The sequence below is a fragment of the Lottia gigantea genome (assembly GCF_000327385.1).
Source record: "Lottia gigantea unplaced genomic scaffold LOTGIsca_23, whole genome shotgun sequence".
Classification (NCBI taxonomy): domain Eukaryota; kingdom Metazoa; phylum Mollusca; class Gastropoda; family Lottiidae; genus Lottia; species Lottia gigantea.
Genome location: NW_008708645.1, coordinates 67,348 through 80,757, shown reverse-complemented (window position 1 = coordinate 80,757; position 13,410 = coordinate 67,348). Strand labels below are relative to the sequence as shown.

Here is a 13,410-nt window from a genome sequence, read left to right as displayed (position 1 = left end):
TCTCACGATCCTCTATTCCCAGCGGAGCTTGTGGATGAAATCAGGCAAGCGTGCTCACTTGTACATAGTCAAGGCAAATCAATCGAGTTGGCATGGATCCCGTCTCATGTCGGCATACAAGGGAACGAAATTGCAGATGAACTCGCAAGAATAGGACTAGGACTATCGGAGATTGACCGGATAGACTACAGTTTATCGGAAATAAGAAGCATGATCACAAAAAGCATCAAATCGACATGGGAGGCAACTCTCATAGATGCTAATGCATTCCGCTTCCGATTAAACGATAGCATTAGCAGTAAAGTGTTTTTACACCACCCCAATCGACAGATCTGTCGAACGGTCGCCCGTCTGAGAATGATGGGTGAGGTACGAAATCACAAATACGAACTAAAGCTATGTCCCTGTGGTGAAGCTGGCACCGCAGAACATCTGTTAATCCATTGTGAGCAACTAAGGGAATTAAGAAAATCGCTGGTCGAGATAATGAAAAGATATAGACTGGAGTACACCTTGAAGAATATTCTGTCCCATACGGGGGAGGGTATGTCAACAATCTGTGAAACAGTCTATAATTTTCTTAGTGAGTCACGAATGATCACATAAAGTAGCACATCAGAAGAGCGCCCCGCTCCTCTGTAGGTGTGGCGATCATTGGGGACTTAGTTCTCTATAGATCGCCAAGAAGAAACACAGAAGAAGAACGCAGTATTAAGACTACAGAAGAAGATCAAGAAGAAACCATGGGAGCAACCCGTTCCCTACTCAACGTCTGCGATATGGAATTTCTCCAAAGCGGACACCATCCACCAACAAGAAGAAGAAGAAGTACAGATGTACTATTCGGTTATCCGCCCCTGCCGTTAGGTGTCGCTTTCAGTTTGCCGCCATTGAGGTACTGAAGATCGGGAAATATTATTGTTTACGTTGACAACTTTACTCGCATGACGCCAGGTCCAACCTTTTGACAGATACTATTGAGAAAAAGAAGTTGCATTTATGGAATAAGGCTGTGTGCAAGGACCATGCAGATCTACCACACGAAGAATGTCTGCATCCCGAAGAATGAAGACAGAAGGAGAGCATGGTTGAAAGCAATAAATCGGAAAGATTTTGATCCTAGGGGAAAGGAATTGGTAAGTAAATTATCAAAACTCATATTTAGATCACTGACTTTAGAAAGCTGACTCCAGGAAGCAATGGCAGAGGCATCTGAATATTTTTACCGTGAGGATTTGAACCACCGACACCTAACGGCCTGGCAGACAACAATTTAACTCACTGACACTACTTACTGAAATATTCCACTGCCATAAAAAGACAAGTGTTCCATACAAGCGCTGAAGGGAATAGCTGGGCTTAGATTTAACATTTTTGTATGTTCCAACAATCAAATGTTTTAATCTGTTTTAGATAACTTCTTCTTTGGCTACCTTAAGTAATTATTTTCTTTCTATGTTTTCAGGTTTGTTCAATTCATTTTATTGATGGAAGGCCTACAAAACTTAACCATTACCCTTCAATTCATCTTGGATATGAAAGAGAAGTTAAACCAGGACGACGTGTACCTTTGTCCAATGTCGCCCAGAACTATCAAGAGGAAGATGTTGATATCTGTACTGAAGAGATTGATTGTTCATTGGAAGTTTTACCATCTTTTAACAGTATTACTACTTCTGTACAAACAGATGGTATTATTTGTCACAGTCCAAGTGATTTTTGTTCAAGACTGGTGAATACCAGTGAAATGTCTACTCAGACCGAACATAGTTATTCTATTTTAAAACCCACATATAAAGCTGTTTCCACTCAGCACACAACTGCCGAATTTTCTAGTAGTATTTTGAAAACAGACAGTGACTCCAAATTTTATACTGGTCTTACACTTACAGTATTATTGTCCATCATCTCTTCATTATCATCATTTGGGGAGAAATTATCATTTAGCTTACCTGTTTTTGACCAGATTTTGTTTAACTCTTGTTCGTTTAAGATTGGGTGTAGCCTACAAGGATATTGCTCGCAGATTTAATATTTCATACCAGTTGGCCAATCAAATTTATTTAGAATGGATCACCATTATGGCAGAGAATATGAGAAATTGTGTTTTATGGCTTCCCAGAGATACTATAAAAAGGATAATGGCTAAATCTTTTTTTGAAACTTATCCAAAAACTATCTGCATCATTGATTGTTTTGAAATTTTCATACAGCGACCATTTTCTTTGAAAGCTAGATGACATGGAGCACCTATAAAAGCCATAATACAATTAAATTTCTCATAGCCATTGCTCCTAATGGATACATTATGGACATTTCTCGAGCTTATGGTGGAAGGGCAAGTGATAATTTCAATACCAAATCATCGAAATTTCTCAGCAAGTTGTTACCATGTGATGAAGTTATGGCTGATCGTGGTTTCACGATAGGTGATGAATTGTTTGCTCGACGCGTAAAACTTAATATTCCTGATTTCATGAAGGGCCGCAAACAGCTTACAGAGAAGGAAACCATTAACTCGAGAAGAATAGCGTCTGTTCGCATTCATGTGGAGAGAGCTATTGCTAGAATAAAGACTCACAGAATTCTTAATACAACTATAACTGTGCAATCCATGAAATATATTAATCGTATTCTTACTGTATGTGCTGCACTTTGCAATCTTCATGGTGAACTTATTAAGGAAGAACACATTGATTAATAATATTATTAATTAATTATATAAACAATATTTCAACAATGTATGTATACATCATAATATAATATATAATACTTTGTTTGTACCAGTCAAAGGAATACTTCCTCTAAGAATGAACATAAACTTGTAACTCTCAACTCTCTAGCTTAGAAAAAAACAGTAAGCTTATATATTCAGAATTATTTCATTGATTACATGTAATAGGGTTTATCAACTCAGCAACATTGTTAATTATGTTCAGTTTTATTCTTTTGCTTAATCATAAAAAAAGGACATGCTTACTTTTCTCAGGGAGTCAACATTATTATTTAGGTGTAATTTATAGCATAATACATGCACAGCAACATTTTTCTCTGTATATAGCTAGTTATGATCAGGAATGTGCACTTTGATGAACAATTTAAATTTATGATCAAACGATCCAAAAACCATTTTCATTAAAATTGACTTTTATAGTGTTTCATTTTGTTTTTGATTAATGCAATGTACTAACAAAATTTTACTTGAATGAAATTTCTGGACTGTACTTAAGTATTTCTCAATTAAGTGGTGATAATTGCATATGAAATAAAACAATTAATTACACAATTTTCTATATTCTTCACTCAATTTTAGATGCTTTGCAGCAAACTCATCAACAATACGAACCAACAAATGTTAGAAATAGAAATTTGATGCGAGGTATATTGTCATTAACAAATTTCTCATCAAAGAGAATTTTCTCTGCAGAATGCCATAGATAAAATTTGCATAATTTAGTTTGAGTGCAATACATAGCTATCTGCACTTGAGAATAATAACTATTCTTCCCTTTTGCATTTAATCTATATTGACCATTTTTTTCAATAACGTCATATTTTCCTGATACAATGAAAAGGATGCCTGTTTTGTAGGACACTTGATTTCTACAATAGTCTGGTCATCAATAAATCTATCTGGGCTAGCTGACAAAAAAGGATTTTCTATACTAAAAACAGTTCCTGATATATATATCTTGCATCCGAGATGCTCCATCAAATCTATGCATGCTCTTGACTCAGAGACAATTCCATGCCTAGTTGCAGAAGACCCTTTAAAACGTGGATACAGGTGATTTGTTATAATTTTTTCTGGATCTGCACGGTCACTCTTCGGCACTGAAGAAAACTTACTGGATGGAATTCGTAACTTTCTGCAATCAAACCTGTGTTCTGTTTTGAAGTTTTTTCTGTCAACTGCTTGCAACTTGATGGATATAAACAAACATATTTAGTGTAAAAGTTATTACATACAACACAAAATTCATCATAATTACAATGATCTGTTGTATGAGTAACAGAATGTAAACTTGTTACAGGAATCTCTTTAGAATTTAAAATTTTATTTAACATTGTCCCCTCACACTTCTACAAAGATGATACAGTACACTTTAAAACAAAATTGACAAGGTCAGTATGATCTAACAAACCCACAGGTGACTTCTCAGTATTTGAAGGAGAAACAGAACTTGACATAGGGACATTGTTCACTTTTGGTCTGGAGAAATTAATATTTTCAACTTCATCTGGTTTCATATTGGATCCTTTTCCCCAACAGTTGTATCTGTACAAGTCACACCGGCCATTCCATGAAGCCATGCAAGAGACACTGCATACATAATAGCAGAAACATGACTACAGGATCTCCCTAAGCCAGCTGGGCATGTACATGATGCGGTTTGTACTTCAGCAGTAGGCAGAGCTGCTACCCAGGCATTGTAATCTACACTTCCAACTCCAGGTTGTGATGGCGATACTGCTGCCTTTATAAAAATGAAATTGTCAGATGAAATATATCCTTCAGCCAACCATTCTATACATAGTTGTATGCATAAAGTTGTATGCCATATTCAGATTTTCTTTGTTGACATTCATTGACGTTTGGCGTTCTTCAGTACCTTAATGGCGGCGATCACGTGACGTCCAAAATGGCGCCATCCGTCATTAATGACGTAGAAGAGTCTATAATCTGCTGCAACAGCATCACCATTGTTGTCGTCTAAGAAATAATACTATCAAGAGCCATCAACAATAAAAACGAAATTCAAATCGAACACAGGTGACATGTTCTCGAATCTCTACCCACATTTCTCTTCTGTAGGATCCTAATGGTGATACTGCACTCCATTATGCTATAGCAACGGGAAGTAAAGACGCCATAGCTGTTCTGTGTAAAGAAACCAACCCTGAAATTGTCAATATAAAGGCTTTCAATGCCTTACATTTCGCCTCTTTAAGAGGCCAAGCAATGTAAGTTTTCTAGATTTGTACAAAATATTTTGATCTAATTTGTATTTCTTTATGTTACTTTGTATTTCTTTTTAAATGCCCACATGAAATGGGGGCGTATTTTGGCGTCAGTCCGTCCCCTACGTCCACAATTGCTCGTAAACACTTATTGACGGATTTTGACGAAAACTTTGTGTTTGTTTTTGTTATCACCCAAGGATGCCTTCCGTACTATCCAATCGTTAAAGTCGTGGCTCTATCATACTGTGCAGATATTGTTGTACTATGCTAAATCAATAGCTAAAATCATGGCTCTACACTTCCGATCGCGATAACGACACCAAATGTGACAATCTGACAGACATATTTGTCTTGTTAACTCGCAGTAATTTTAGGATGAATCGTATTAAAAAAGTATTTAATATGAGTTATTGCCCTTTCGATTATTAGCTCGTAAAACACTCTCGAAGGCACAATTTTTGACAGATTTTGACAAATCACCCAAGGATGAACCCTATTGAAAATCAGCAAAATCGAAAAATATATAATTTGATTTCGGGGAAGGGAGGGTTTGATTCTCCCAAATGTTCAGGCCTAGGGTGGAACAGTTTTATTTATTGAACTTATCTTGTTTCGTTTTATGAATATTTATGTATTTTATATTACGGTTCTGATCGTTTGTACTTGGTATTTATTTTATTCCAGATTTTACCATAAAACTATACTTTCGATTTCCCTAACAGGTCCAAATTATAAATAAAATCGATGCGGGGCAACAGATTAAAATATTTCGTTTCATGTGAAACAAATGGTCATTCCGGATTTTATCAGAAACCTATAGTTTCGTTTTACAAGTTGTTTTTGTGCAGTTGGGCACGATGCGGCAAGTTGGGCAATGCGGCAAAACGAACCCACCGTAAATTGGGAACGCGTTCAATGTTTAGCGCGTAAACGCTCTAGAAGGCAAAATTATTGACTGATTTTGACGAAATTTGATGAGAGTGTTTGAAACCATCCAATGATATAACCTATTAAAAATCAGAAAACAAAAATATTAAGTATGTGTTATTGCCCTTGAACTTGAAAACGCATTCAATTTTTAGCCTGTAAACACTCTAGAAAACACAATTATTTACAGATTTTGACGAAATGTGGTGAAATTGTTTATTATCACACATGGATGAACTCTATTAAAGATCAAAAAATTAAGAACTCTGAAAGGCACGATTCTGGCTGGATTTTGACAAAACCAATGTAATGTAATGTTATTCAGTATTTCCCAAAAAGTTCAAAAGAAGTGTATGACTGAAGGTTGAATATTTCATACTGGTGATTGTTACTATACTGCCAAATATTTTTATTCAAAAAGTTACCAGTGGGCGTATATTACCAGTTTTGGAAGGTTCTGACCCCGACCGCTCGACCCCCCTTTTTGTTTTTGATTTTCCCTTTTCATTTAATTGTTAAAAGTGTCAAATGTTTTTTATTGCTTTTTCTGTTTTTTCTGTTTTCTATCAAAGTGCTGTGGATAAAATATTAGATGGGCATAAGTCGCTGGTAAACGCTAAAATGCCGCAAGGATTCACAGCTCTACATATAGCTGCAGTAAACAACCATACAGACTGTGCTAAACTTCTGATTGAAAAGGTATAATCATTAAAATCTTAGTTATGTGTTTGATACAAAATATTCCACCAAAAATGACTTTCTTCCACCCCTTCTCCTTTGGTTTTATATTGTGGTACCTTCATTTCTATTTTCTAGGCTTTGGGTCAATATTGTGGTACCTTCATTTCTAATTTCTAGGCTTTGGAGTCAATATTGTGGTACCTTCATTTCTATTTTCTAGGCTTTGGGTCAATAGTGTGATACTTTCATTTCTAATTTCTAGGGAAACGCAGATGTAAACAGCAAAGACCTGGATTGCATCACGCCACTTATGTTAGCTGCTAGAGAGGGTTGTTTGGAATGTGTACAGCTTTTTATTGAAAAAAGTAAGTATCTATCTGAAGAATATAGAATATCGAATGAGCCATAATAAGATGCTAAACAAACAATGCTTTCGTGTCTCGATGCCTTAATATTCTAAAAATAGAAAATAGAACAAACAGAAAGACAAGCCTTTTTTTACAACAGTGAAATGTTTGTGCACCACGTGATACACATACCAACCGACAGTGTGGCATCAGATATTCTGGAAGGTTGGGTATATCTGTTACAATACTCATTGCATTGGATCTTCATAAAAAAATGGTCCACATTGTCATGTTGCTGAAAATAAATACTTTCATATTATTTTCTATCATCTGCTACAGAAGCCGATATCAATGCTGTTGACAGAAAGAGAAATAGCCCTCTGCACACCTGTTGTAATGAGGCAAGCCCTCATAGTGGCTCTCAACAACAACAAGTAAGTATTTAACCAATTGTAAGTTTGAAATTTTAACAATCAATGGTCATTTTGACCCACCTATAGCTGTGGAAATCGCCTTTTATAGTTGTGTTTACTGAACGAGTCACTCTGTTGGAACGTTACGTAGTGTTTTGTGGTTTTGTCTAATGAACGAGTCGCTCTGTTGTAACGTTACGTAGTGTTTTGTGGTTTTGTCTGAACAAGTCTCTCTGTTGGAATGTTACGTATTGTTTTGTGGTTTGTCTTATGAACGACTCGCTCTGTTGTAACGTAGAGTAGTGTTTAGTGATTTTGTCTGAACGAGTCGCTCTGTTAGTATTGCGCTGAAATTTGGTGAGAATACTCAGAATAGGGTCTAAAACATCATCCTGTCGTATTTTAGTGGATAAAAAATTGAGATCATAAAGAGGTACATAAGTATAGTAACGCCAAAAAACTAAAGATTGGCTGAAGATTTCAAGAGAGTCTTAATAAGTGGAGGTAAATATGGGAGTTAAAATTACGGATAAAATAAAGAATACGGCTTGATCTGAAGTCGTTACAGTTCCCGATACACAAACAATTTTTAAAAAACCTCTTTGCAATTCCTTTAATTTTTTTTTATTAAAAACATTATAATGTTAAGTCATAATGTTACCTCATTTTGAATATTTCAGTTTGCTGCTATGATGGGTCTATCAGTAGGCTCTGATATCGAGAAGAAAATCAAAGTAGCGAAGTGTTTGATAGAAAATGGCTCTAAGACAGATCTGAAGAATGTGAACGACAAAAAGCCTTTAGAGTGTTGTGCAGATGAAAACATGAAACGGAGTTTGGCGGAGTTTATAAAACAAAGGTAAGACGATAACAGTGGGCCATCATCTATACATGCTCAAAATTCATTCAGGCCATCTGAAATTCGTTGACTTCTGGATGACCAGTGGTGTGTCTAGAAAACGGTCGAGTAGGGGCCTCAAAAGTGTCCAAGGGGGCCACAGGCCATTCTTTCACTATGTAAAATGATAACAAATTTGAAAGTGGGGCCAAAGCCGATCCAGCACCCCCTTCCAACATGACAACGCCATTGGTGAAATTGTCGCATAAAGAAGTCGACCCTCTAGTAATGTTAATCCTGAGGAAAAATCTTTTTTTTAAGACAAGGAGGAAAGTCAACTGGATCTTCCGACAGTGGAACGACAAGAACTGTTCCTAATTTTGCAGGGTTACCATGTAGACGATGTTTAGGAAATCCAGCCTGTATTACCCTTGTACCGTGTGGTCACAAGTGTCTATGTCGAGATTGTGCCCTCAAAGCTAATAGATGCCCAGTTTGTGAACAGCTCATATTCCGGAAACTCGCTACTGGTGGTAAGGTTTCTTTATCATGAGTAGTTTCCCCTTTCCATCTTCACGATATCAAGCTATTACAAACTTTGTCTTATACATATTCACACTATCAAGCTATTACGAACTTCGTCTAATACATATTCACAATGTCAAGCTATTACGAACTTCGTCTAATACATATTCACAATGTCAAGCTATTACAAACTTTGTCTTATACATATTCACACTATCAAGCTATTACGAACTTCGTCTAATACATATTCACAATGTCAAGCTATTACAAACTTCGTCTTATACATATTCACACTATCAAGCTATTACGAACTTCGTCTTACACATATTCACAATGTCAAGCTAATACGAACTTCGTCTTATACAATATCACAATGTCAAGCTAATACGAAGTTGGTACTTGTTTATACCTTCACTGCATTAGTCACCTTTTTCTTGTATCATGGAGGGGAGCCGCGGTGGCTCAGTGAGTTAGACGCTTGCTCGCTAACCTGAAGGTCCAGGGTTCAATCCTGGCATAGGTCGAGATAATACCTACCTTTTCAACCCGGTTTCCCCCTGTCAGTGATGCAGGTACAAGGGGCTGACATGGAAAAAGCGTCTAGTCGTTCGGATGGGACAATAAACCTAAATATTTACCAAAGTTGTGCCCAATGGCCCCGTGATTTCGGTGATATATCTAACTCGTTTTTATATTTTTTTCCAGGCAACCCAGGAGAGAATGCTGAATGTTGTGTTCAGTAACAGAACTATTGGTTTACCGGGATACTGGACATAAAATTAGATGTAAATATGGTTTAGCTGATGACAATACTAGTATAATTAGCCATGTTGTTGCTGCTTGTGACTCGTTTTGCTCTTTATGCTCAGCTTTGTACCAATCTGTTGTTTGTTTGCAGAGATGTATAGGCTCTTGCCAACCCCTGGTAATCTAAATTAAAGCAATATGACAGCCTGTTTCGGTTTCGCTAGGCCACAATAATTCCTTATTTTATCAACAAACAGCTTCTACATGACACACTTTCATTTGATAAAATACTACCTTTGGAACCGAATATTTGTAGAAAACTGCTTAGATTACAATGTAGACTAAACATATCATATATTTCAGTGTCAATAAAAAAGAGGACTCGTTTTTTAAACTTCCAAACGCGAATAATGATTTGAAGGCTCATATTTCGACGGTAGCCTACGTGTGAACATATTACTGATTGTCTTAGCTTAACAAAATTTCTGAGACTTACGAGGTACGATTGTTAAAAACAATGGCGGATTTGTCTCTTTAACATTTCCAAACCTAATATTTTTAGAAGATATGATATTTCTATAACTGTATTAGTCTAATTTGTGTTTTGTGTTATCTTGTTATTACTAAATATAATAAAATTATGTTATTGTTGTGTGTTGTATTTTCACCATTACATGGTTTGTGGATTCTAAATAGAGAATGGGGAGATGGTCAAGGGGAAAGAGAGACAAATTTCTGAATTTTTTAATGGAAATCTCAGAACAAATCCCACTGTACCATCAGGGGGTAGGGACTGGAGAATAGTTTATTTATAAAATTGGGGGTAGGGTCTAGAAGTTGACCCTTATTCAGACAACTCTGGTGTGATTTATTCAAATTTATTTGAAGACCAAAAGTATAGCTATAAACTGTACGGCTAATTATTTTCTTAATAAGTAGTATTTTAATAAAAAAAACAAAGCCTAATATTTCAGCAAATCCTTTAAATTATAATTAAAGGTTTAGAAATGGCCTTTTTAAGAAATTAGACTTAGGCTATCGTGTCGAGGCATGAATTCAAAATGGCTGTGCAGTACGTTCGTGCTATTACCATGTACTAGGCCTATATGATGTTTGATGATGTAGGACCTACATGTAAAATTTTTGTTTGACATGAAAGTAAATAACCATTTGTAAAAGACACTTGAAATAGTGTTTACAAAATCTTGTCTTTTAAAGATTATGCGAAAATTGTTGTCTACAATATCAGAGTATGATGGAAAAAAAACAAGTGGTACGAGTCTTTTAAAGTATGGTGAGAGAATTTTGTTGATAAATTATAAGATGGTTGTCTTAGAAAGTTGGTCCGATTTGTCTGTGACATTGGGCCAAGTTTCAAAAAAAGTAGTCCAAATTGACTTAAAAATTTGGTCTGAGTTGTCTTTGCTCCGAATTGACCTACACCCGACCATATTATGATCTGTGAGGCTATTACATTGACAAGCTAGGTTTATATACCAGAGAGGGTAGATACTCTTATACCAGCTACGATTTAGAATTTATCCAGTTTTTCTCTGGTTCAGCAAACACACTAGTCATTAGACAAAATGTCTAAGTCTGAAACCGGTACTCAGGTCAACACAAACTTTTAATATTATTCACACACACGGTCTGCTTGAACTTATAGTTTATTGCGCTCCCTCCCCCCGCCGTTGTGCTATCGATGTGAAACGTTGCAGAGAGGTACTTATTTGTGTCCTAGATATTTACTGCAAATTGCAGACAATTCCAGCGCTTCCTTCCATCTAAAATTTAATTTTCAAAGTGTCGAACTTAAGGAAAATTTTTTCCAATGAAACGGCAAGGGGGCTTAACTCTTTTGTTTAGTCGTATTTGCTTTGCTAAATCATCCAATCTCTAGACGTTTCGACCAAATTCGTCAATTTTCCAAAGCGGTGTAAAGACTGTAGATGCAGTCATTTTCGTTCATGCTTTTAAATTACATAGCTCTTTAAGGTCGTTTGACACGAAACAACACATTGATCTGAAAATTGACAATGTCAATTTGACACCCATCAGACGTCTCCGTACTATCAAGCGCTAAAGTGATGGCTCAATAACCCTAAAGATGTATCGCACTCCGAGCGCTCCCATTTTAAACACGAAACTTGGCAATCAGAAAGTCACTTGTCTTGATAACTCACAGCAATTTTCAGACCGAGCAGACGTACACCCGACCCGTACTATGCCAAATCAATCGCTAAAGTCGTGGTTCCTTGCCCATATTGCTGCATCGCACCCCGATCACATCTGGTGCCCCTACCCGCAAAAATCGAACAAATTTTCAATTGAAGCTGAAATCAGTCCACTTGGTGGAAGTGTTTGTTTTCAACCAAAGATGAAACCTATATTTAGTTTGAGTTATTGCCATTGATCTTAAAACCGCATTTTTACCCTTGACAGATTTTGACGAAACTTGGTAATATTATTCAGTATCGCCCTAAAGAGTTCAAAAGAAGTGTATGTCTGAAGGTTGAATATTTCATATTGGTGATTGTTACTGCACTACTAAATATTTTAATAATCAAAACTGCCAGTGGGCGTATATTACTTTGCCTGGCAAGCTATCTTTATAATGACAATGTTAAATTAATTTTCAGCTTTTAGCCAGGTTGAGAGATCGACCATCTTTACAAGGGTTAGAAGAAGGATTATTTGATAATGGACCTAAAAGTGGTGATGTCTTTGAATTCTGTGGAGATGAAGGTGTTGGAAAATCACAACTATTTCTTCATTTTGTTACCAAAATAATTTTACCACAAGATTTTGATGGATTTGAAATTGGTGGATTCGGAGCCAAAGTTATTTACATAGATACAGACTTGAAATTCCAAATTGTTAACTTGGCCAAATATCTGACTAAATATTTGGAGCAGCTATTGGGAAATAACCCAGAAAATTTACTAAATGTCGACATTAAATCATGTGTTCAAATGTCTCTAAAAAATGTGTTTATAACACGCTGTAGTAGTAGTGAGCAATTAATATCGACTCTCGGTAATTTGGTGAATATTTTGAATGACGCTCCAGAAATTGGAACAATCATGATTGACAGTATATCTATGTGTTATTACTCAGATAAATGTGCTAATATGCTTGACACAAACATATCCCAATTAATTCACATTTTAAGCAAATTGATTTCTGAATTTAATCTGAATGTGTTTGTAACCAAGGCAACTCTTGTGAAAAGAAAATCAACTGGGCATATCTTGTCATATTCAAGTAATTCCAGGGAAGTGAACCAATATGCAGAGTTTCTAGGGCAAATGTGGCACAGATTTGTGCAAAAGAGGTTTATAATAACTAAGGAAACAATTAAGGGGAAAACAATGCATGGAATTTACAGTAAACATTTAAAATGTCCCAAATATTTTAAATTTAGTGAAGGAAATGTTATAGAATTTTAAATTGTTTGGCTTGGTCTAAACCAAAATAATTGTTGATAAATATATTTTGATTCAAAAACATCCCTAGAACTGTGAACAGCTCTGAGTGTGGCACAAGATCTCACCCCATGGCTTTTTTATACGCCCACATTCTAATGTGTAAATTCCAAATAAAAATGAGGTATGATCAAAACCAATCATTAAGATGATTTATAGTGATTTCAGTTGTATGAAACTATGATGCTTTGAAGATTATGAATATATCAGGTACTAATGATCTGAACTGTAAAATGAAACCTGAAATTCTAAACAACATTTTGGTGAAACATAGGTAGCAGCTGATGAACTTTTCACATGATGAAGTAAATCAGTCAAAAATAAGTATTTCATAATGAAAAGTGGTGTCTAGAAGAGTAAGCATAACCTGCCTGGCACCAAACCTGTCATAGCTGCTCAACACACAACAAACAGAAAAAAAGTGACTTGTTTGATGAATTCCAAAAGTTCAAGGGATGTAACTGATAAAATTATTCAATTTT

The 13,410-nt window shown here is 35.9% G+C and overlaps 4 protein-coding genes across 4 annotated transcripts; all 4 read left to right on the top strand.

The window, feature by feature from the left end:
- Positions 1-1,025: 1,025 nt before the first annotated feature.
- On the top strand, positions 1,026-2,032 carry LOTGIDRAFT_159987 (hypothetical protein; the record flags this gene model as incomplete). Its single annotated transcript, XM_009054881.1, has 2 exons — positions 1,026-1,136; positions 1,466-2,032. The coding sequence occupies 2 exons, from the start codon at positions 1,026-1,028 to the stop codon at positions 2,030-2,032; spliced, it is 678 nt and encodes a 225-aa protein (XP_009053129.1).
- A 204-nt stretch (positions 2,033-2,236) lies between these two features.
- On the top strand, positions 2,237-2,701 carry LOTGIDRAFT_116280 (hypothetical protein; the record flags this gene model as incomplete). Its single annotated transcript, XM_009054880.1, has 1 exon — positions 2,237-2,701. The coding sequence occupies one exon, from the start codon at positions 2,237-2,239 to the stop codon at positions 2,699-2,701; it is 465 nt and encodes a 154-aa protein (XP_009053128.1).
- A 1,942-nt stretch (positions 2,702-4,643) lies between these two features.
- Positions 4,644-10,094, top strand: LOTGIDRAFT_231807 (hypothetical protein; the record flags this gene model as incomplete). Its single annotated transcript, XM_009054879.1, has 8 exons — positions 4,644-4,667; positions 4,817-4,965; positions 6,465-6,591; positions 6,836-6,938; positions 7,260-7,354; positions 8,014-8,192; positions 8,493-8,704; positions 9,402-10,094. 8 exons carry the CDS (start codon positions 4,644-4,646, stop codon positions 9,437-9,439), a joined length of 927 nt encoding a protein of 308 aa, XP_009053127.1. The 3' UTR covers positions 9,440-10,094.
- A 935-nt stretch (positions 10,095-11,029) lies between these two features.
- On the top strand, positions 11,030-12,892 carry LOTGIDRAFT_159984 (hypothetical protein; the record flags this gene model as incomplete). The annotated part of the gene is made up of 2 exons (XM_009054878.1): positions 11,030-11,056; positions 12,083-12,892. The coding sequence occupies 2 exons, from the start codon at positions 11,030-11,032 to the stop codon at positions 12,890-12,892; spliced, it is 837 nt and encodes a 278-aa protein (XP_009053126.1).
- Between the last annotated feature and the right edge of the window lie 518 nt (positions 12,893-13,410).